The sequence below is a fragment of the Dendronephthya gigantea genome, unplaced genomic scaffold, assembly GCF_004324835.1.
Source record: "Dendronephthya gigantea isolate DGI-Jeju-01 unplaced genomic scaffold, DenGig_1.0 000001F, whole genome shotgun sequence".
In the NCBI taxonomy this organism is placed as follows: Eukaryota; Metazoa; Cnidaria; class Anthozoa; order Malacalcyonacea; family Nephtheidae; genus Dendronephthya; species Dendronephthya gigantea.
In genome coordinates this window covers 1,992,454-2,014,686 of record NW_021163011.1, presented here as the reverse complement: position 1 = coordinate 2,014,686, position 22,233 = coordinate 1,992,454, and the positions used below count along the sequence as shown (strand labels likewise).

The window sequence follows — 22,233 nt, the reverse complement described above, 5'->3', positions numbered from 1 at the left end:
TACAACTTTTTGCAACCAAATTTTGCATTTTCACTAATTTTAGCACGCGCAGTGGTAATTTAAGTACATTTTTATGTATATATATAATGCGAAAGGTCTATTGGCCCATCTATTTCTAATCAGGAAACGTTTACTAAACTCCAACTGGATTTCCCAGGAACACTAACAAAATAACCTGACAAGATTTAAACTTTATTTGAACGTTTAAACGATTTAAACGTTTTATATTCTATTAAAATTTACATGCTGCATGTGCAATTAAAAATTCGTACAAATGTACATTACATTACATTTAATTCAATTCAATTAAAGCTATTTATTTTATATTTTCTACACAAACTCCTTGGAAAGTAAAAGGCTTCATGTGAGAGTACCGTTATACCTGTCACCTTATTTTGATTATTAGGATCCTCAAAGGTCGGTGGCGTAGGGTCTTAGAAGACTTCACTTTCCCAGGTTTTCGGACAGAGGGCGCAGCCTCCATGAAGTCATTACTCTCATTTAAATATTAATTTATTATTATTATCACAATTCTCTCAATACCAAAATTCTGCAAGCAGGATTTTGAGCTGTCAGAGGTACGACAGCGCATGATTGAAATTCAACCGCGCAAATTATAAGATTTTTTAACCAGGCATGTACGAAAACATATTGCGTTGTGAAACGCAAGCTCTGCGAACAGTGACTGCACATATTTTGTGTGACAGATTATTTAAGAGACCCTTGGTTCAGCTAAAAATTGGTACTTATACAATATCATACAATGGCAAAAAAGGTAAAATTTTAGACACAACAGGAAATTAAAGATATATAAATAAAATTCAAAACTGTTTAACTGGTCATGCATTCTAAATCACATTAATGTCATTATTAACGATTTTCCATGTTTCCGATTGGCTAGAAACATCAAAATCAACACAAGGACAAGTTTGTGTCAAACGGTTAATAATAACATTAAAAAGAAATAACAATTGTTCCTGAAGCATCGACAAAAATGCGTTTGATACACCGCAAGTGCAATTTTTCATTATTTCATTGCTATACTAATTCAAACGATTGAAAATTCAATTTAATTATCACGAAAAACAATGTTTCTTGCAATAAATAGTTCTCGTAACCTAAGCCTTTACGATTGTCTATCAAATGATCCAATTTTTCACAAATAAATATCGATCTTAGGGGAAATATTGAAACTTTCATTCATTTGAATTGAGACCATTGGTAATAATTGAGACCATTGCGAAATTGGTAATAAGGTAAAAGAGATGACGTCATCAAGCTTCAACTAGAGGATCGTCGTCAGAGAAACCTTGAATTAGAGGTGTGTCGTCATCATCATCATCATCTAAACAAATTTAAAATTTTACCTGAAGCTATATCGAAAGACGCATTTCTAAAAACAATTAGGCAGGCCATAGGTAGCCATTTTTTTCGCTAAACGGCAGTGGTTTTTGAATTTTTTAAAACCTTTTTGCTAGACCATAGGTAGCCCAACACTCGTGGTATGGCTAGACACCGCAGAAATTGGTGTTGGAAGTAAAATATCTCATCAGTTGCTCACATTTGAATCCTAGTATTCAGAAACTGCTGTCAAAGAAAATACTATAAAATAAGTTGAAAACAAGTTCAATTTTTCTTCCAATATCGGTTTTGGAAACTTTTGAAGGCTCTTCGTATGCATCTGCCACCGTAAAATGGCCATTTTGAGACATTTTCAGACATTTTCAGATGATTTGTTTTTGCCGTGTGCAAGCTTCAAATCTTTTGTGCAAGAGATATTTTGTTGACTATTTATAAATCTTTTAGCTTGCCGAATTTAAAGTCTAAGTATTGAGAATTACGGCTAAGTCTACCAATTTCCGCGGTGTCTTTTTGCTAAAGGTTTAAATTATCACAAAGGACAACAATTTCAACAGTTAATCGCTTCAGTTTAGTGTACAGGCAAAATGCAGATACACTCTTTTTGGCTTCGAGTGGATATGTTTATCTTAAGTTATTTGTGGAATATTCTGGCAGGATGACAGAATATCGTGATGTGCAACCAGATCAAGTTAATTCAAACCTAGAATCACAGAGCTGAGCCTTCGCTACTGGGACAGTTTCTGACCACGGAAAATACGTTCATATATATATATATATATATATAATATATATATATATATATATATATATATATATATATATATATATATATTCTGTAAAAAGCATGGCAAATGAACCTGACAAAATAGAAAACGCCCAGCCAAAGATCGAATAGCTAAAAGCTAAATAGGTTAGTGATTGCATGCAATAATTATTGCATAATAGAGTTCCTTAAACGATATAATTGGTGATTTCAGTTCATACCAGCATTATGATATATAATTCCATGATCATAATTGTCGCTTTGAACAAGTCGATAGAAACTTCGATGCAATCTTCGTGATTTGACCGCAAAATACACCAGAGCGACGGTCAGGACGAAAAACACTATGCCGACAGGAACGGCCCACATCAATGTTTTTGAGGGGGATGAACTTCGTCTAGGAGATGCTGAATGAAAAGAAAATACAAGAACGTTTTTAAACTGATTTAATAATTTCTAAGCTCGCAAAATTCAGCATTAAAGTTGGCTGCCTAAAGTTTAAAACATTTTTTTATGATTTTGATCGATATTTGATCTGGCAAAAGGTTTACCTAAAGAAGAAATTTACCTCATACATCAAACCAAAATTCTAACAGTCAGAAACTGCCAGCAAATACACAGGATTAAAATTTAACTTAGCGCAAACCCAGCTTTGAACAACTGGCTCCAGGATAATTCGCATAAAATCCGAGATCGCTCGACTAATCAGTGACCACAATTTACAATATTCAGCTTTGTAATGATACCAAAAGTGACTATTGCTAATTACGTAGCAAGTGCATGTAGGTAATTTCAATCATACCACAATATTGCTCATCGGAATGATCATCACATTCGTATTGTCCGTTGCATTTTGCACCCTTTTTTACGCACTTCCCGTCGTCACAGCGAAACTTGTTTTCGATTTGACATTTGGTTCCTTAAAAACAGCAAAGAACGATACAGTCCGTCAGAATAACACTACGATCCAGTCCATTAAATATGGTATACACGGCTTAAAATGCTCAAGTTGTTTTTAGCAGTCTCGAAAGCATGCATGCACATGAATAACGAAGCAGTATGCACATGAATAACGACGTTTCAGGGGCGCCTGTAGCGGATGGGGGACAGTTTGTCCCAGCTAGGCCACAGGTTTGAACGGCCAGCAATATACAACAGGATTGTTGAAATCGCATCTACTGCACTCGATCTTAATTGTAGGAATACTGGAAGAGAAATCCAGTATATTACGAAATATATGGATTCAAATGTAATAATATATGGATTAAAAATGTAAACAGGACAGAGCATTTTACATTTTGAATACAAAAAAACACTCCACCGTTAAAAATATATGCTTTCATACACATTGAAAAAAAACTCAATTGACTAAAAATTCAAGCAATTCATCAATCGTGTTATCATGCAGTATAGTAAGTAAAGACATACGCCGGTAGTCAAAACGCTCACTCACACTCTCTGAATGTGACATAAAAATTTTGTTATTACTGAAAATTATCTTAATTAATGAAAAGATTTAAGGTAAAACACTGAAAATCAAGCTATTGTTTGACTGAAAATACAGCCATGGAAAAGGTATGAGGAGATGGGGATCTCCCACTCAACGAGTTTGAGTGTGAGCGAGCTTTTCGAATACAGGCGATAGACATACGGAATAAAGGTATCCTCGTCATAAGTGTAAGTCAAGACGTACCATTGCATACGTCAACGCTCTCATCGTAGCCGTCGATACAGTCTTTCACATCATTGCACACATATTTTGGAGGAATACACCTTCCTTCTGGACACGGGAAATCACCTTCAGGGCAGTTATTAGTTTTGTTCCCTAAAGTGTGAGAAACACGCGACTTCACTTGGAGCAAAATATTGTTCATATAACGAGGTAATTTCAAGGGATTTTTGGCCCAAAAATGGAAACAATTTCCGTGCCAACTAAAAGTATATATAAATAATATATAAATAATACAATTTGGGAACTTTGTAAGGCTATATTTTTCGCATTTTACAAATAAATGTGGCAATTAGCAGTAACACTAAAACGAAGCTGAAAGCCAGAACTAGAGCCTCGTGCTCGTATCATGGCTTCTTTCCACATTTATTGGTCAAAATAAAGGTTATAATTCTTTCTCATGCATGTGGTGAAGAAGGATGTCTCGCATCTTTGCACAAAGCTAGCGAGATTAAAAATGTTTGCACAAAGCTAGCGAGATTAAAAATGTTTGCACAAAGCTAGTGAGATTAAAAATGTTTGCACAAAGCTAGTGAGAAAGCTAGTGAGATTAAAACTTAAAATCCATGTCATTTAAAGTGGTTCCGAAAGTTACCAAAAAAGGCTATTAAAATATTCATTTACTGGCGTGCTAATAATTTACGACGAACATGCATCGCATGCAGTAGTTTTCTCACCACAACCCTCTTCATCAGAAAAATCCCCGCAGTCATTACGCCAGTCACATCTCAGAAGTATAGGTACACAAATTGAATTTTTGCATGAGAATTCTTTGGGTGCACAAGTCTTTCCAGCTATATTGACATTGAATCAAGACATATTTTTATTCCTCATCAAAAGCAATCCGAACAACGTGTACATGTATTCATATCTATACGCTTCATGCAAACCAAACATGTTATATCTCATCGTGGTCTAAGATACTGACGTATGTTCTGACGTATACAATTTTATATCTATTATACTGCCAAAAGAATGAATGACTTCACTTGACTGAACGTTTTAGGCGCTAACTTACGTGCTCTTTTGCAGGTTCCATTTTTCATGGTTATCAAACCACCTTTACATCGGCATTCATTAGTCTTTGAATCTAACTCGAAGTCCTCTGCACATGCGCAAACATGCTTATTGTTTGATTTAGGCAAACACAGTTGAGAGCATTTAACACCAGAACACGAGCTGTTATCTGTAATACAAATAAACAAGTATAATAATTTGGAAATAAGCGAGAAAAAATATCTCGATATTAAATAACTATACAATTCCCGCAAAAGACATTGTACCATGCAGGGATGAATTTAGCCTAGTCTAAAAGGGAATGCAAATTCATTGCAATTATTCATCAATTAAATGATAGAATTATATACATAAAAATCAGAACAAAGTATTTTTGTTTTATTTGGAAATGTAAATGTCAACAAACATTCATACCTGGTATTTATACCTCAACCCTAACCAAACGAAGATGAGGTTTGATGAAAAATACTATTTATAATCTATTAATTTAGAAGTGTCGTCGAAGTCCCATCAACTCTCAATAACTTTGCCTTTTGGACTAGTTTTAATCTTGCTTTTCGTGAAGTGAAAAACGTCGCTTAGCAAATTCGCTTAAATTCATTATTTATGCAGTCGCAAGCGACGTTTTGAAAGGCGTAGACTTAACAAAATCCATAAAAGAATATATACAAAAACTACCAACTTTTCCATCCTTAAAATAACTTTCAAGTATTTAAATTTTATGCGCAAGCAATGCACACATATCTGTTGGGAAGGACACAGTTTTTTTATTTACGCCCCCTGTACAGTGCCTAAAAACAAGATAAAAAAATTAAAGCCCCAATGACAACCTACCAACTTGGCTTCGTTTATAATACACTTCTATCTCGTATCTGTTTTTGTTGCTGTGCCAGCCGACATCCTTGTCAATCAGGGTGACCGGCTTCTCTTCGAAAGATTTGTGTATTTTGTAAACTTTTCCAGTCTGCCAATCGTCCCAATAAACATATTGATCGTCCACAGCAATAGAATACGGATGTTTAAGGATGGCGTACCATTGAAAATTACCAGTATGTGACGTTTTGCTGGCGATGATCTGGATGTAAATATAAAAAAATCAAACTTATCAAAAAATTTTCATTTCATACTTTGGTACCGCTAAGAAACTAATTACTGTATCATGCTGTTTCTTGACACTTTTTTGACATTCTTAAACGATTATTCTTGTTCACATTAAGAATAAGACAACACAAAATATTCGTTAAAAATTGGCCGGGAATGTCGTGAAGAATTTCTGAATATCTGAAGAATCAGTTTATTTTTTAGTGTAGTTGTTGTATACTACATGATTTGAATCATTTGATCCGAAAACGGTTGTTTTAAAGACATATTTTAGCCTTTAACGTGGTTCCTGGTCGTTTATCGTAGTCGACTTTTGTTGAAGATTAACGGAAAAGAAATAGAAATTTATCGAGTACGCTTTAATTCCTACAATGAAAATACCCATGCAACTAACCATAGATTACACAGTGAAATTACACTCCCTGCCTCGTTTTCAAGCCAATTCTTCTGATGAAAGCCGAAATAAAGGACCAGTGCCGTCCATTTCTATTGTTTTGTCTTCATGGTTCACGTTCGCGTCGACAAAATCAATAGAAAGAGACGACAATTAGCCTTTTTCACGATGACGTTTTGGGGTACTTTCAATTTTCTGAAATGGGTTTAAAAATTATGTTTAAACATCAAAAGCAATATTTTTAGAATAAACAGACCATTTGAAGAATAAATTCAGCCTAAAATTAAAGACAGTCGCCGTTACCAAGTCTTACGCTCACGGTTTTTGAAAAAAGTACCACAGAAATGGTGGCATATTCGGCATCGTGAGAAAGGCTAATTCAGCTTCTAAAATGGCTTCAAAGATGACGGCCAAATAACCGTCAGTAATCGTCCCAGTCTTTATAGAGTTGAAATAATTCACAGATTGTAAAGCTTTTCTAACAGTGATCTGAAGTCGGCCCATAAAATAGAAGTGGAAGAAAGGACTTTTAACCCGCAATACGATATGGTGTGACACACATCGTTTGCAGTAAATTTTTTTTCTGTCAATGAAAGTACATCGTAAAAAATTTTTTATCGTAAAAATAGACATTTTTTTGAATTGCCGTGCTATTTTCAGCAGCCGAAGTTTGAAGGTTGAGAAAAAAATGAAGGTTGGGAAAAGAAGGTTTGAGAGCATAATTCATATCTATCTTCTACTCCCTGCATGCCGTTAACTCTACCTTATTTCTGTTGGTAATTAGGTCGTATCGGCCAATGATATCTTTATAGGCGTCCGTGTAGTAAAGATTTCTCGAATTCTTTGGTTTATATATATCAATAGCCAGACCATTTGGCCAGACAAGGTCTTTGTCGACCAAAGTCCTCCTGTTATCCCCATCCATATCTGACATCTCTATCTTGGCAGTTTTTCCCCAGTCAGTCCAAAACATTTGTCTGTAGGAAAGATACATTATATAATATAGAGATGAAAGCACGTGCAAGTAGTTGAAGTAGTACAAATAGGTCAAGTTACATAGCATTCAATCGCACCAGGTAGACAAATTCATGCGAAGTGCTGGTACATCGATAAAGCTAATACAGTTACTGTATACAACAATGCCAATGAACTCTAATACAGCTGCAGCTGATTTGAATCGGATTTGCAAACTAATCGCTGATTAATAATGGTAATAGAACGAATAGGAGTGCTATTAATAATGGTAATTGCACTTCGTGTCGTGCAATTTGGCGTGAAATCAAACGCGTGATTACAAAATCGCACGACCGCGAAGCGGCGGGAGTGTGATTTGCAATCACAAGTTTGATTTCACACCAAAATTGCACGACACGAAGTGCAATTTCCACTTTAAAAATTAGACAAATTCATAACGATTTATTGGGTGAAACGGTGTAAAATGTGAGTAGTTTTCATCTATTTTTGACAAGAAATTTTGCGGGGCATTTAAAAATTCAAAATAATAAAATTTTGTGCCATTTTCCCCTGTAATTTCATTGGATAGTTAAACTGAAATACTAAATCTGATTGGTTATTGTGGTGCAGAGCTTCAATTTTATTAGCTTAAAATCTTAGTGCGATTTGGGATTAATCACACTATTTTTAACCAATGAGATTGCACGAAACACCATTTATTTCAAAATGAATATAATAAAGTCGGAGGTCGCACAAAAAAAAGCTTTAAAAAAAAAGAACTAAGGTGAGTGTCAGGGAGTGAAAATGGGTGTTTTTGAGCAAAAATTTTATTCAAAGGTACTTCCCGTCCGATAACATTAATCTCCAAGCTTGAAATTAATGTTACTAATAGTTGGTAGTGTTGTATGTCCCTTTAGGAGGAAACTTTCGAGATGTCAGTATTGTATCGTGTTTCGGAGTGTTATTTTCGACCCGTGACGTGCAATGATGCATGGTGTTTTAAGTTGCAAGGCTTTAAGATGGCGGCGGAGTTATCGTTCCAATCTACCTTGAGTTCAATAATACATGCACAAGATATATAAAGCCAGCAAGCGTTATTATGCATTAAAGATTTTTTTTAGATACATATAGGTAAAGCTTATATAGCTTATAGGGATTAGATTCATATATGAGGCATATGTAAGACAAGGACGATTGTAAGTTATTTCAGAACAAAAATTCGACAGTTTAGTTGAAATACCGTGTGAAATACCATTGCTACATAACAAAACACTAAGTATTTTCCTAAGAAGTCTCGTGATATTTGTTTTCCCGAGATATATACTTCCCTCAGATGCATGTATGCATTAAGTGTGTATTTACTCTATATATATGTAGCTATATGAAAAATTTTCTAGTTGGTGGCAAGAGAAGAATTTTTGATCAATGATCCTTTTTTGTCCTTAATTTGCTGGGGAATACCTATATATATTAATAATAGTGACCAGCCAATATGCATCGCTTCCATAAAATTCACAATGTTGCATGGTGGTAAAGAGTATCTTATCATCAAATTTTTGTGGGCTTATTCAACAAGGGCGCCATTTCATTCTTTCATAGCAGATACGTCAGCAATATGTTTTTGTGGGCTTATTCAACAAGGGTGCCATTTCATTCTTTCATAACAGATACGTCAGCAATATATTTTTGTGGGCTTATTCAACAAGGGCGCCATTTCACTCTTTTATAGCAGATACGCCAGCGATATAATTTATGTGCATCGGTAGACACTGAAAATAGAATGATAGAATTTCACCTACCCAAAAGGTGGATCTAACGCCAGTGCACGAGGCTTATCAAGATCATCAGAATGAACTATTTTTCGGTAGCGGCCATCTTTTCTGCAAACTTCGATCACCTTTTCACCCGCATCAACCCAGTAAAGATTATCGGTGGTCCAGTCAAAGTCCAGGCCTTCAACTTGTTTAATTCCAGCGATTTCCATATCAGCTAATAACAGAACTTCCATTAGACACAAAGGAAACTTCAATGAAATAAACTTGTCATCATAAAACAATTATATATTTCACATTCAAAAATCTCACCACTATCGCCATTGAATTTGCGTCTAAAAATCTTGTGGTCCTTCATATCGGCCCAGTAGATATAATCCTCTTTCTTATCATACGCCACGACAACGGCACCACGGAGACCCACAACCGCAGTCGATCGACTTGAATTCACCAAATCCATATATTGGATTGTAGTTCGCTCGGCATACAAAAGAAACGCTGAATCAACTTTAAGAACGAGAAAAAAATGACACGTTAAATGACCAACATGCATGCGGAGAGGTTTAGTGTTGGCTAGAGAAAAAAAGAAACGCTGAAACAATTTGAAACAGAAAAAGTTCTCACTCGACACGAAAACATTTGTCCACCATCATGTTTCACTTCCGGTGAAACGAATGTGTGATCGGTTGAGAGGAATTTTCCGCGAATATCAATCGATTATGCCTGGTTTCCATTAGTGTCGTGAACATGTCAGAGCGGCTGATAGAATAATAATAGCACTTACCTTTAATTGGACAGGAAGTTTCGTAAGGCTCATACCACCACTGAGTATAACTAACGGAACATTTATCTCCTGAGATTTTTCGGTATCTGTTGTACATGAAAACAAAGGAAATTTTAAGGGTTGTTCACACAATCCAATTTTGCCGTATCCAATTCAGTTCTGGCATAGTCTGTTGACTGGCACTGTACATAAACAGTATTCAATATTGTTGTTGTTGTTGTATATCATATTTACCCTTGAGTTCTGTTGTAAGTATGCCCAGGTGGACAGGGTCGGGGTGGTGCGTATGGATCAAAACCAGAACTGCTATCCCGTAGACAAATAAAACTCCAGAAAGGTTTAAAACCTCTGTCGCTAAAGATAAAAGAGATTAATAATTAATAATATATGCAGCAATTAATATTAAATGCAGCTAACGTGTCTAACGCCTGTATTCAAAAAGCTTAATGGCACTCATTACATGACTGTGGCATAGAAATTCTGTTATTACTGATCAATGTGAATAATATATATTTGTTTATTGTTTATTCACATTGATCAGTAATAACATAATTTCTATGCCACAGTCATGTAATGAGTGCGATTAAGCTTTTTAAGTACAATCGTTAGACACGTTAGCTACATTTAATATTAATTGCTGTGGGGAGGAATATAAGAGGAACCTCCCCCTGACCAAACAACCAGTCAAATCAACAAGGAAACGTTCATACCATTCGTAATCTTGGCCTCTGCAGGGACACGCTGTCGTATTAATTGGTCTATCGTAGTTTTTACCATTATAACAAACTGAATCTCTCTTTCGACGTTCGAACTCAAGTCTTTGACCAAGAATGCAGCCGTAACCATCGCCACGTTTATGTGCCGACCACGTTTCATAATCGGATTTATTACATGGTTTCCCTGCGAAATTTTGAAAGAATGTAAACTATTATAAATCTTTTAATCCGGCTAATTTAGATTAAATATATGACGGTGCAAACAGTTGCAATTAAGCCTGCCGCACACGAGAGCTTATTATAATATTAGCTGGGCTAAAGACGTCGCGAGGTTGTTAGCTCAGCAAGTTACTCTCGTGTGCGGATAGTTTTCGCGAGGAATTTTCTCACGTGTGCGGATGCTTTTTGGGCAGAGCTAACTGCCGCGCGAGGTCGTTAGCTCAGCTTACATATAGCTCTCGGCTGCGGCGGACTAGAGACCGGTAGCAGTGCCAAATTTTGTGCAAAATAGACTTCGCGCATTCTTTGTTTTGTGCTGCTTCTCTATTTCCTCTTACTTTGACTGTAGTGTTGATCTAATGTACGAATCGATTTAGAATGTACTGCACGATCCATTAAAAAATTGATGTACTAATTGTTTTAAAATGTAATGTACGAGTGATATTTAAGAATGTAATCTATGTCAGTTATTAAAAACTCAAGTAGTAAATTGATTCAGAATGTAATGTACGACGTTATGAAAACTAATGTACTCATTAAACTACAACGTAATCGATAAAGTAATCGAAATTGAATGTACTAATTAATCTGGGTGTGCTAATTAATGTAATGTACTGAAAAATTGATTAAATGTATATTATGCACTAATTAATTTGGCGATCACTCGTTCCTTTCAGAAAACGAAGTTTCCATGAACTTAACTTACCCAGAACATTTGAGACGTTAACTTGCACAACTAACCAGCTATGGTGCCCGTGATACGAGCCAAATATAGTGAATATAGTTGTAGTTTCCCCTGGTTCAGTCAACAAGCCATAAACATGTATATCCTGGTCTGTAAAATTGTACCTTTTCCACGTTAAACCCTCGTCGGTACTATACCTGAAGATGAAGAAATTGTAAAAAGTTAAACAAAATAAACACTTAAAAGTCGAGTATATGATCTAGCTCTCATCTCTTTCATGCTATTGTTCAGTTGTATTCGGATAAACTAGTTGTAACTACAACGAAATTAAATTTGTCCAAGCCGTTGTACTGCTCGTCACCGATGTACACAGAACAATAAAAAAATTAGACTAATAACGTAATGAAAATAAAATTGCTGCCCTATTAAACTACATCGTTGTAGTTTACTACAGTGTATATAGTGTCGTTGTTATGATTTTTCATAATATTAATCTGTATCGCCATGAATAACAAAAAACATCTTTTTTATAAATCATCGCCAAGAATTATCAGTAATTAGTTTAAATCTAGTTCACTTGTATTCTGGCTAGGATTCGTTTCATCAAGTAGCTCGAATTGTTACTATCTCCACAATGGAGTGGGTACAAAAATTCGACTCTATTAGACAAATTTAAAACTTACAGAAGCTCCCTAGTCGGTGACCACTGCCGAACTGCGACAATTACACCGCCATGATCACCAAAGTTGAACCACCAACGACCCTCAAGAACCTACATTATTTCAAATCTTTATTATTACGAGGAAAGATATTTTTGATATACTTGAACGCAGAGTTCTTAAAACAAACACTTTAAAATACCAGTAATTTGTCTGAGCTCAAGTTCAACAGGACCATGCAAAATCTAGCCGTTTTTATCGTATAAACGAACGGACCCCAGAATCAATGAGGTCGATGAAGCGTACAAACCTCAAGCCAGGATTCTCCTGCATCGTTGGATACATAGACATTAGAAGCGTAGGACAGACGAATGCCAATATTCCCTATGAAAAACAAAATATTGTTAGGTAAAGATAGAAAGGTCTGAATGTCGTACAGTTTTAGGTATAATATCTATTTAGGTTCGCTACGCTTTTATAAATGAATATGAACAAGAGTTTAATCAGTTTATGCATGTCCAAAAAATTCGAAAAGCCCAATTTTTACATCAGAGGACCCTTACATTGTTATGAGAACCAATTTAATTTTATTATTCAGCGATTTTCTATTACAAATGTCGTAATGTGGTTTTTGAACAAAACCATGTATTTCGTGAACCTATAATTTTAACCTGCCGTTGAACGCTTCCAATTTCAAAGCCTCCAAAGATCGCATTAGCTCATTTTATACCCATGCAGTGCTCGTGCGTACAATAGAGACTATAGCCTGTCATTTTCGGTAGCCGTTATTTGTGTCGAAGACTCTTCGAAACTCACCGGACGAGACAATGAGTCCTGGGGCAGATGGTTTTGACATCACCGATGGAGCGTCATAGTACGGGTGCTTCTGCGCGTAGTGCTGAGCTAAGTGCAGTGAACAAGCAGGATTCTATAAACATGATCAGAACAATATTCCAACTATATGATACTATTCATACAGCTTATGGGGTGCACTGCAAAAAGTGCACTACAAAAAAAAATATTTCAATTCGGATATACACTTACAATTTCTCAGGGTAAAATTTTTTTATAAACCCTACTTATTACAATAAAACTTTTCGTTTAATTCTCGCGTTTTTTATATATTCAGTCTTAGAGAAAAAAAATTCAGGATGGATTTTTTAGATTGTATCCTTTAATTTTTTCAAAACAGGATAAACCGTATTTTTGTTGTAGTAATGATACGCGCCCTTAAACGAGCCAGGACAGCGCATTTATTAGAGCGAGAGCGAAATTATCTTTTTAGTAATATATATATAAAATTATACCATTTAAATCATCGATAGTTTTGCGAGGTGCATGCTATACACTTGATCTTACCGAAATGTTGCAGTTGACCAGCGATCCGTCCGCATGTCGCACGGGAACACTCAACCTTCTCCAAAATCTGCCTTTGTCAAATGAAATGACGGTATAGATTGCTCTTGTGCCAACTTTACCTTTCGATAACTGGCTTGCTAAGTAGACACCTCGCATTGAAGCCACGGAGTAAAGATCAACGAACGATTCGTGTATATAACGGCTATAGAAAACAAGGCAAAAAATACGGTGACTTCATTGAATACAATCCACGCACCTGCTCACATGCATTAAATCAAATTAACTTACAAGATAATTTTTGAAAATGTTAACGATGAAATGATGAAATAATGAAAACTTTATGCGTGAAGCTATCCACTGTTGACGTCGCACGATTATAGTTTTCACTAATCTCTCAATACAAAGTTTCACTATAAACTTAAGGCCATGGCATGCAATTCAGAGTACAATGCTCTATTTGAGTAAACCCCATATCTAAATATGGTGCTATGGGTTTTATTGTAATTCCTTTATGGCTGCCTTTAAACAGTTAAAATCAGGCCAAAAAACTTTAGGCATGTTTCAAACGTCGAAATTTTCATGTACCCCGTCGAATGCAAATGAACTTAAACAGGCTCATTAACATTGGATTTGGCACAAGAAAACTTGGACGTCTGAAATAAGCCTTAGAAATTCCATTTTTTCCACATCTTGCTGCCGAGAAATACTAGACACAGGATCAACTCGAATATCATTTACCACAAAAAACAAACTATTTTAATTTCAGCCTTGGAACTAATCATGAATAATTGCACCATATGCTGTGAGAATATCTTAATTTTTATCAAAATCGAATAATTCAATTTTCTGAAATTAACACGTACTTGAGCCAGTAATCCTTCCGCTGGTCAGGAGCGTAGTAGAGAATTCTTTCCATGGACAAGGTATACTTCACGCCAGTCATGTCAGATATGTATAAATGTGATGTGTTCAAGTTGTGGCTCACGGCAACGAAGACTTGCTTCTCACTCGAATCAGCAATAAGAAAATCCTGAACAAAATTTGGATTATGTATCATTAAACCGGTTGTTTAAAAAAGCATCGCGGCAATCTCGCAAGCCAGGTTTTCTAATCGGGCCTATCGGAATCAAATAAGTTTTATAATTTGTATAAATTGTAAAGGATTCAAAAGTGAATGCTCTTAAAATTATTTTTTGCCCCCAGTATTAGGTGCCAATGTTGTTATACAAACTCTTATTTCGAAATTTCTAAAAGGTTTTCGGGGCACTAATGCTTGACATGTTCGCGATATCGTGAATTTTTCCCAAATGAGGCGAATGAAACAACTTCAAAGCGTTTCCCTTTCTATATTCTAGGAATTAAGGATCCAATTGTGATCTCATTATGCTGAAAGGCGGGTGTTTCAGTGTAAACGAAACTTCAACTCTAAATCGTGCTTACTGTACCTCTGTTCGTAAACTGGTTGGAAATTCTGCTTTTCTGAAGTCATGGTAATGGTATGCAACATATAGATCCAGACCGTTTTTACTCTATAAATAAATAAAGACAAATAGACCTGCTCATTATGACGGAAATTTTTTTATATGTCACGTATTTTGGCGGGAAAAAATTTTCGGTGTACCATATTCAAAATTCGTTCATTTTAGCTTTATTCTTTAGATTATGTATATAGTGGACTAAGTTTTAAACAGTAGTTGGTGGTTGCAAAATACTCAGAGTTTCTTTTTCAAAATATAATGCGGTTATCAACCATGTTATAAATGTCAAAGCTATTATGATTGAAATGAATACAAAAGTATAGCTTCGATTTAAGTGTCATTTTTTTCTCGGCGTACCCTGAGAAATCCCTTAATTTCAACATTGTCTTTAGATTACGTATTAGTACACAAACATATTTTTAGACGCTTTTGAGGTATGCAAAAAATGTTTTTAAAAATTTTAAAAGTTCAGTACTGATGCATGCATGCATGCATTATGATATAAAGCCTGGTTTCTATATGACGCGACGTCGGCAAAGTATTATTGTCTGTGATTATTGATGAGTGAAATCTTTTGTCTTTCTGAAATGATTAGATGGATGATTAGATGGCGGATGATGGTCTCCTTGGATGATTAGAGACAACGGTTCGGCGACACGTCGGCGTCATATGGAAACCAAGCTTAACTGAGGTGTTGCATGAGCACACATTAATCGGCATAGAGAAATATCTCCTGTTAATTAGATCAGCAAGTAGCATTTATACTGATTTATTTTTGCGTTAAAAATAAAGTAAGAAATCCAGTCCTTATATAATATGTTATAAAGCATAATCCAACACTCAAGGCAAAGTTGTTCATTAATAGCAGTTCGAGTTTTTGTGAGATTATACATCCACAGTATATACACAGTTTTTTACAAAACAGAGTCACCCAGGCGACACCACGTGTCGTAATAAACGTAAGTATACCTTCCTTGTTGCAAACATATACACATCGTTGATTTCAAAATCTGTAACATTCTTCATTATCGGATCAGATATAAGGTCATGATTCCAATGACCCCGAATGATGTCTGAGGTGTTGCCCTCTATATAAAACGAAAAATTATCTCAGTTTTCACGACGAGAAAAACATAATCCTACGAATTTTCGAGCTGGATTGCATATTTTCGGGGTAGAATGAACAATTGGAAATACATTTCAAAAATATATTTATATTTTGAAATATATTCTAGTCCGCGAAATAGAAAGTATTTTAGCCCAATCTGGGTTAACGATTCAAAAAACACTTCAAAAAGAAAAAAATATTATAACCTCTGATTGTTTGCATAGTAAATAGACTTTTTGAGGGAATTTGAGCTTGTATGCAAATTGACTCATTTCAAATCACATGATCTGAAATGGTTAAGTTTTATTGGCTATTACATGGTCACAACATCTGAAATGGGTTAATTAGTATGCAAGCTGAAATGCATGATATGTAGCTACATTCATTAATGATTTCGAAAAAACTCCTCTCTAAAAAACCTCTAATAAATTTGACTACGATCTTTCTCAATTACTTTCAATTGCAAGCGGCAATTTATTTTCCGTCCTAAATATAAATGCATGGCCTGCATAGGCTGCGTGCAGAATATTTTTTTTTACGAATTTATTTGTACCCACTATTTTGTACTTCCATATAGATAACTTCATCTGAATCGAGTTCAGCCATACCCCTAAAAAACAAAGCCATACCAATGTAGAACAAAGTTGTCCGGCACTATGTCATAAACGTTGCATGCTGGCTTTAAATTCAATTTATGGCTACGACGGACGATCGTGGCTTTGTTCTGCTTCGAGCTCGTGTGGTGTGTGTTCGTGGCAGTCGAAGTTGTGGAGGACTGCGTTCATCACATCAACTAGTCACATTAGCTACTTTGCCTGAATGACGAGTCTAGTTAAGTAGTTTTTGTAAATAGTCTGTAAAACTCTTACTTAGTATTAATGCATGATCAATTGTGAATTTCCCTAGTACTAATAAACGTATTATATTACATCTATTTATGTGCATGGACGGATTCGAGTCGAGTGAAAACGTGTAAATAGGAAATTTAATGAGCCTTTTAAGCTCTGTTCACACGATCCAATTCACCTCCGATAAATCTTTATATTCCGCCGACTTCGGGCAACAGCAGCCAAAGTAATATTTCATCAATAACAGATTACATACTGATACGTCAGAAGTGAACTGCATGGATCCAAAAAAATTGCATGGATTGTGTGAACACCTTCAAAGAGGTACATGCAAATTTTTCATAATCGCGTGCAAGAGTATTTTCTTTCTGTAGATTTTGTTTTTATGCGGGTTTGCGTTTTTTAGACATCCTGTAAGTATGCCACTATCCGAAGTTATTTCAACTTCATTGAAATAAAAACGTGTATTTGAGAGTTTTACATGAATCTCGAAGCAGTGTGTACAAAATATGTCCAAGGAAAATTTTGGACAAATGTTGGTACAGCGATATGACATGCAGTTTCGACAAATGCAGCAAGAAATATTGAATTGGATTACATTCGAATGTGAAAATAATTTGTTATTGCTTCGAGTACATACAATTGTTTTTGTATGGGTTTGATACGACTTACAGCGGCTTCTATATGTACGATTGTTAACAACAGGCATAGCAGTTTCCCAGATGCTTTTGAGCTATGTGTGTAAATGACGTATTAAAACATACCAAAAGTACGATCTGATATTCTCTTTTCGAACTGTCCACGACATCCCAAAATTTCTGGAGTAATGAATCTAGAGAGAAATCGTGCACGGGTATTAAGAGAAGTAGGTGTGCGAAGGTCCACTCATTCCCTGGAATTGTTTTGCACGTTCCGTAGAAAGTCTTACACTTCTCGGACGAGTCATGCACCTCTCCAAGTGAAAATTCAAATATAAAGTTCGACGAAATATTCGAGTCACTATAAATTTCTTGCAAACAACTTTTCCAGTTATAATAAAATCAGTATGGCAGGCTTTCAAGCCGGGGGGGCGATGCATGTAGGCAAGACCCGGACCCAAACCGAATTGAAAAAGATGCATATATAATACAAACTACGGCAATGAAAAACATGCAAATTCATGAAATGACATAACAAACAAGTGCAACATGAGTGGATAAAATGCACAAATGTCTCAAATGTCACAAATATCTCATGTATTATAAGAGAGAATGTCGATTACTTTTTTCGTATCATCATCATACGCGATAAGTCCCCCTCTCTTTGAATTATGAAACGTGATGTCAGATGGTTTAAACTCCAAATTTACACTCTTTAGCGTTCTACAATCATCTTTTGAAGTGAATAAAATATTGTTCGTAGTATCCACGAAGATGTACTAGGAAAAAAAAGGCATGTATGTGAATACACAGCGCACGTTCTGTTGTACAGTCGGTGAGTTATGTGCAGTAACTCTATCCACGAGTTATTCTCTATAACAAATTGTACAGTCACTAAATTATCCTACTAAATCATGGGCATGGTTCTAAAATAGAATCAAAAATACCATTACCGGTATGAAAAACACGGTGGCAACGAATGGCAATGGTTGCCCATATTGATCCCATGTGCAGCATTATCCTTCACACACGATAAATGTCAAAAATCACCTACCCATCGTAATTATCGCTACTGGTTTTAATAAATGAAAGTAATCACCACACAAAGATTAACTTTCACGACCGTTGGGTAGCTATTAATTACGATGGATTATATACCTGGTTGCCGTGAACTCATTATAACTTCAATTCGTTACTTACCCATGTCAGATTAACAGGACTGGTGTAGAACTTTTCAATAACCGCGAGCTTAGTAACTCCATTTTTTGTGAACTTAAGCAAGTGTGACATGTTGTTGTATTTTTTGCCATAATCATTGGAAATATAGAGATAACTGGTGCTGTCAGCTTTTGGATTAATATCTCGACTCAGCACAACCACCGTATTGCTGACATTCAAACCACTCCATCCCACATGAAGCATGTAGTGATTGTCATTGAATTCATACTAAAATAATAGAAATACAAAAATGTGATCAACAAAAAGATTCAATGATATATATAGAACATTGTACATCTAATGTGCATCAACATTGGTTAAAGGTATATTCCTTATGGATAGCCAAAGGATTTTAAACAAGTGATAAAGGACTGTTTTTGCCTAATTGAAGTGTTGAATCTATGAAAGTTAGTTTTTATAAATCAATCAAAACATATGAAACTTCAATTTAAAACATGCACCTATCGAAACATTGGTCTCTCACAGCACTGGAGAAAAATTAAGATCCATAGTTTGGAATTTGTATAACCATCTGTGCAATGTGCATGTATGCGTAATTGGAAAAAACTATGGAGTTTCCTTTTCGAAACTATTGACTATTGTGGTAAAATTTTCATTTTTCTAAATGCATATACATCTAGTTGACAGAAGTGCAACAGATGTTCATTCAGGGTGACACTACAGTTGAAATTGTACAATACAACTTTTCAAACTATTTATTTATCCATGTAGGTTAAACAGCCTGCTATATATTTAATCAATTTAATATGGCTTATAGAGATGGATAAATTAATAGACCTATAACTGGTCGGATAGTGCTAAAAATGTTGCTGTAATTATTATGATAATCATTTTGTTTATTTGACATATAATTGTCTAAAACGAGTTTCCCGTCTCTAATATGAATTTGGTTATGATGCAGTTTTGCTATTTACATTAAATTTGATACTACACTGCCTGGAACAAACTAGTTTAGGCCTTATAGCAACAATGATAGTGCTTTCATATCAGTGTGTTCATATCAGTGTTTTCATATGTTGATATGCAACTGTGAGAAGTAAATTTTATGTTTCTAATTTGCATGTTTATATCTTGGACAGCTGGTCCAGGCTGTTAAATGGTGTACTAGATATCCATTTTTTGTCTTTTCTCACTACAGATCCTCATCCCAAAGTCTAATTAATATTCCAACAGTTCCAACAGTTCTTGCGGTTTTACACTTGTGAAATTAAAATTTTCACATTCATCAACATCATTCAAGAGGAAAGAAGTGAAACAGGAAATGTGGTTGCACATATATTAGCTGTGCAGGTGGACAATAATAAAATATTGAACAAAAATGGGTTCATATTAACAGAAACATGTTTTGTACAATTTGGCAAGGCTTGAATGGTACATTAGGGTGCACTGAGATTAATTAGAAAAATAGCAGCAGTTGGTAAACAGGGAGCGGAAGGTTTTGCTGTCACAAACAAGCGGGTAATAGGCTAATAGCATCATTTGAAAGTTGAAAGAAAAAGTGCTATCCTAATTTCCTTGATCTCAATTCTTGATATTCCACCTACTACATAAAGGCCTTGCTGTTAGGATTGTCTACTAAACTCATCAAACTTTGGTAACACTTATTTAGTAAATCCATTTAAGACGTACTACATGGCAGCTTGTAAATGCAAAATGTCATCAAGTGTCAGATGGGCTATTGCTTAAAATGGCGAAGTTCTCATTACATTTTTGGGGTAGTTTATCCAATCAAGCAAGCTATTTCGTCCGCACAAGAGACTACAATAGGATAACACACTGGCACCCTTCAATGTTACAAATTAAAACAACCATTTAGCTTATAATATTGACTAGATACAACATTAAACAATACATCAATGTATGGGCGATATGAGCGGTCGATATCAAGAGTTAAAAATATAACCGCTCATCTAAAATGGAAAAGAAATAAAAAAGAAATCTCCATTAGATATTCTATAATCGAGCTAGTGCTAGTCATGTGCTTTCTGCATTGTATCGCTCGACCGCCTATTTTGCGATCTTCGTGATACTGAAAATTAGAAAACAGCTGCCTTGGTAAAGTCAGTATGATATTTGATGAACATTTACCAAATACCAACCTCTACATTTTGAAACCTATAGTTATTGTACCTAGTGTTATTATTTAATAATCGCGCATATCGAATTTCAAATGTTACAAAATAGTGAAAATACATTGTCACATTTAAAAATACGTTGTCCGCTGGCAACTTGAGGTAATTTCGAAATGATGTAAAACATGAACATCAATAAATTATTACTCACCACTGTATCTGTTGGGTCGCTTTTTGTACGTCTTCTCTCATGAATCGACCGCCTAGATCGTCGAGATGTGAACTCTTTGTGGAATGGTTTCTCACTTCCGTTCAATCCGTTGTCATCTTTAGACAGATAGATCTCACGATGAGGCAATGGACTACCACGGAGTGGCGCTCTTCTTTGCACGAACAAGTGTTTTCTCCTCACATTTGTCTGTTCTCCTAGGATAAATGTTCCGCCGAACGAAACGAGAAGGTATAATGCAACGAGCAGTGTCTGCATAGCGACCTACTTCTCTTCGTACACCACTCGTATTCTTGTCTGCCGTCGAGGCACAACAAACTCTAATGACGCAATGATTCGCACTGATCTCAGTATAGTCGAATATAGTCGAGTGAATGTATTGGCACGTTTACACTTCTTACTGCGATTTTAGGCGCGATCCCACTTGTGGGGGACGACTACGGAATTATTTCCCCATATTTACATGTTTAATGAAAGAATACATAATATTGACTTCCTGTTCTAAGCAAGCTAAGCTATTAGGGGCCATTCAAGGGGATATAGGCTGGCAAATTTTATATAACTAAATAAAATATTCACCATTCCCAGCAACACAAAAAATTCAATGACCCCCTTCACATGAATTCCAAAAAACAATAACACCTCCTCGCACAAATACACCTCCACCACCATCACACCATCGATGACTAAAAATTTAGGGACCAGGGTCAGGGGCCTGTTGTATCAAAGTTGGATAGCGCTATCCACCAGATAGTGATTTTTTCAACCGTTCTAAAAATGCTCGAAAAGAGATAAAATTTCAGCTTGGAAGCAACAATTATTAAAGAGGATCTTCGATTTAGGAATAGTAAGATTTAATCAAAGTAGTGTAGCAAATAACGGGCGATTTTGAAGCGATTGAAAAAAAACACTATCCGGTGGATAGCGCTATCCGGCTTTCATACAACCGGCCCCAGACTGTTAGTTTATTCATGCTACAAATAAAGTATATATTTTTACATTATGTCATTATAGCATGTATGCATGCAAAATGGGACTGATCAACGCCTAATTATTAGGACAGCAACAACGCCAACCCCATTTGAAAGGTAATGTTTCTACACCGTT

The 22,233-nt window shown here is 35.5% G+C and overlaps 1 protein-coding gene across 2 annotated transcripts; it reads right to left on the bottom strand.

The window, feature by feature from the left end:
- Window positions 1-115: 115 nt before the first annotated feature.
- LOC114529379 (sortilin-related receptor-like) lies at window positions 116-21,461 on the bottom strand. Of its 2 annotated transcripts, XM_028551167.1 has the most exons (26): window positions 21,109-21,460; window positions 18,787-19,032; window positions 18,210-18,365; window positions 17,713-17,780; window positions 16,658-16,710; window positions 15,962-16,080; window positions 14,960-15,043; window positions 14,378-14,544; window positions 13,515-13,716; window positions 12,972-13,083; window positions 12,466-12,539; window positions 12,180-12,268; window positions 11,518-11,693; window positions 10,587-10,776; window positions 10,111-10,230; window positions 9,877-9,962; window positions 9,405-9,599; window positions 9,120-9,309; window positions 7,130-7,343; window positions 5,706-5,946; window positions 4,873-5,040; window positions 4,532-4,648; window positions 3,819-3,950; window positions 2,928-3,044; window positions 2,347-2,532; window positions 117-1,345 (listed from the first exon to the last, which is right to left on the bottom strand). In XM_028551167.1, the coding sequence occupies exons 1-26, from the start codon at window positions 21,382-21,384 to the stop codon at window positions 1,275-1,277; spliced, it is 3,849 nt and encodes a 1,282-aa protein (XP_028406968.1). In that variant the 5' UTR covers window positions 21,385-21,460; the 3' UTR covers window positions 117-1,274. The 2 variants fall into 2 exon arrangements, with proteins under 2 accessions (XP_028406976.1, XP_028406968.1); XM_028551175.1 differs by lacking the exon at window positions 4,532-4,648 and having other exon boundaries at window positions 116-1,345; window positions 21,109-21,461.
- Window positions 21,462-22,233: the final 772 nt, after the last annotated feature.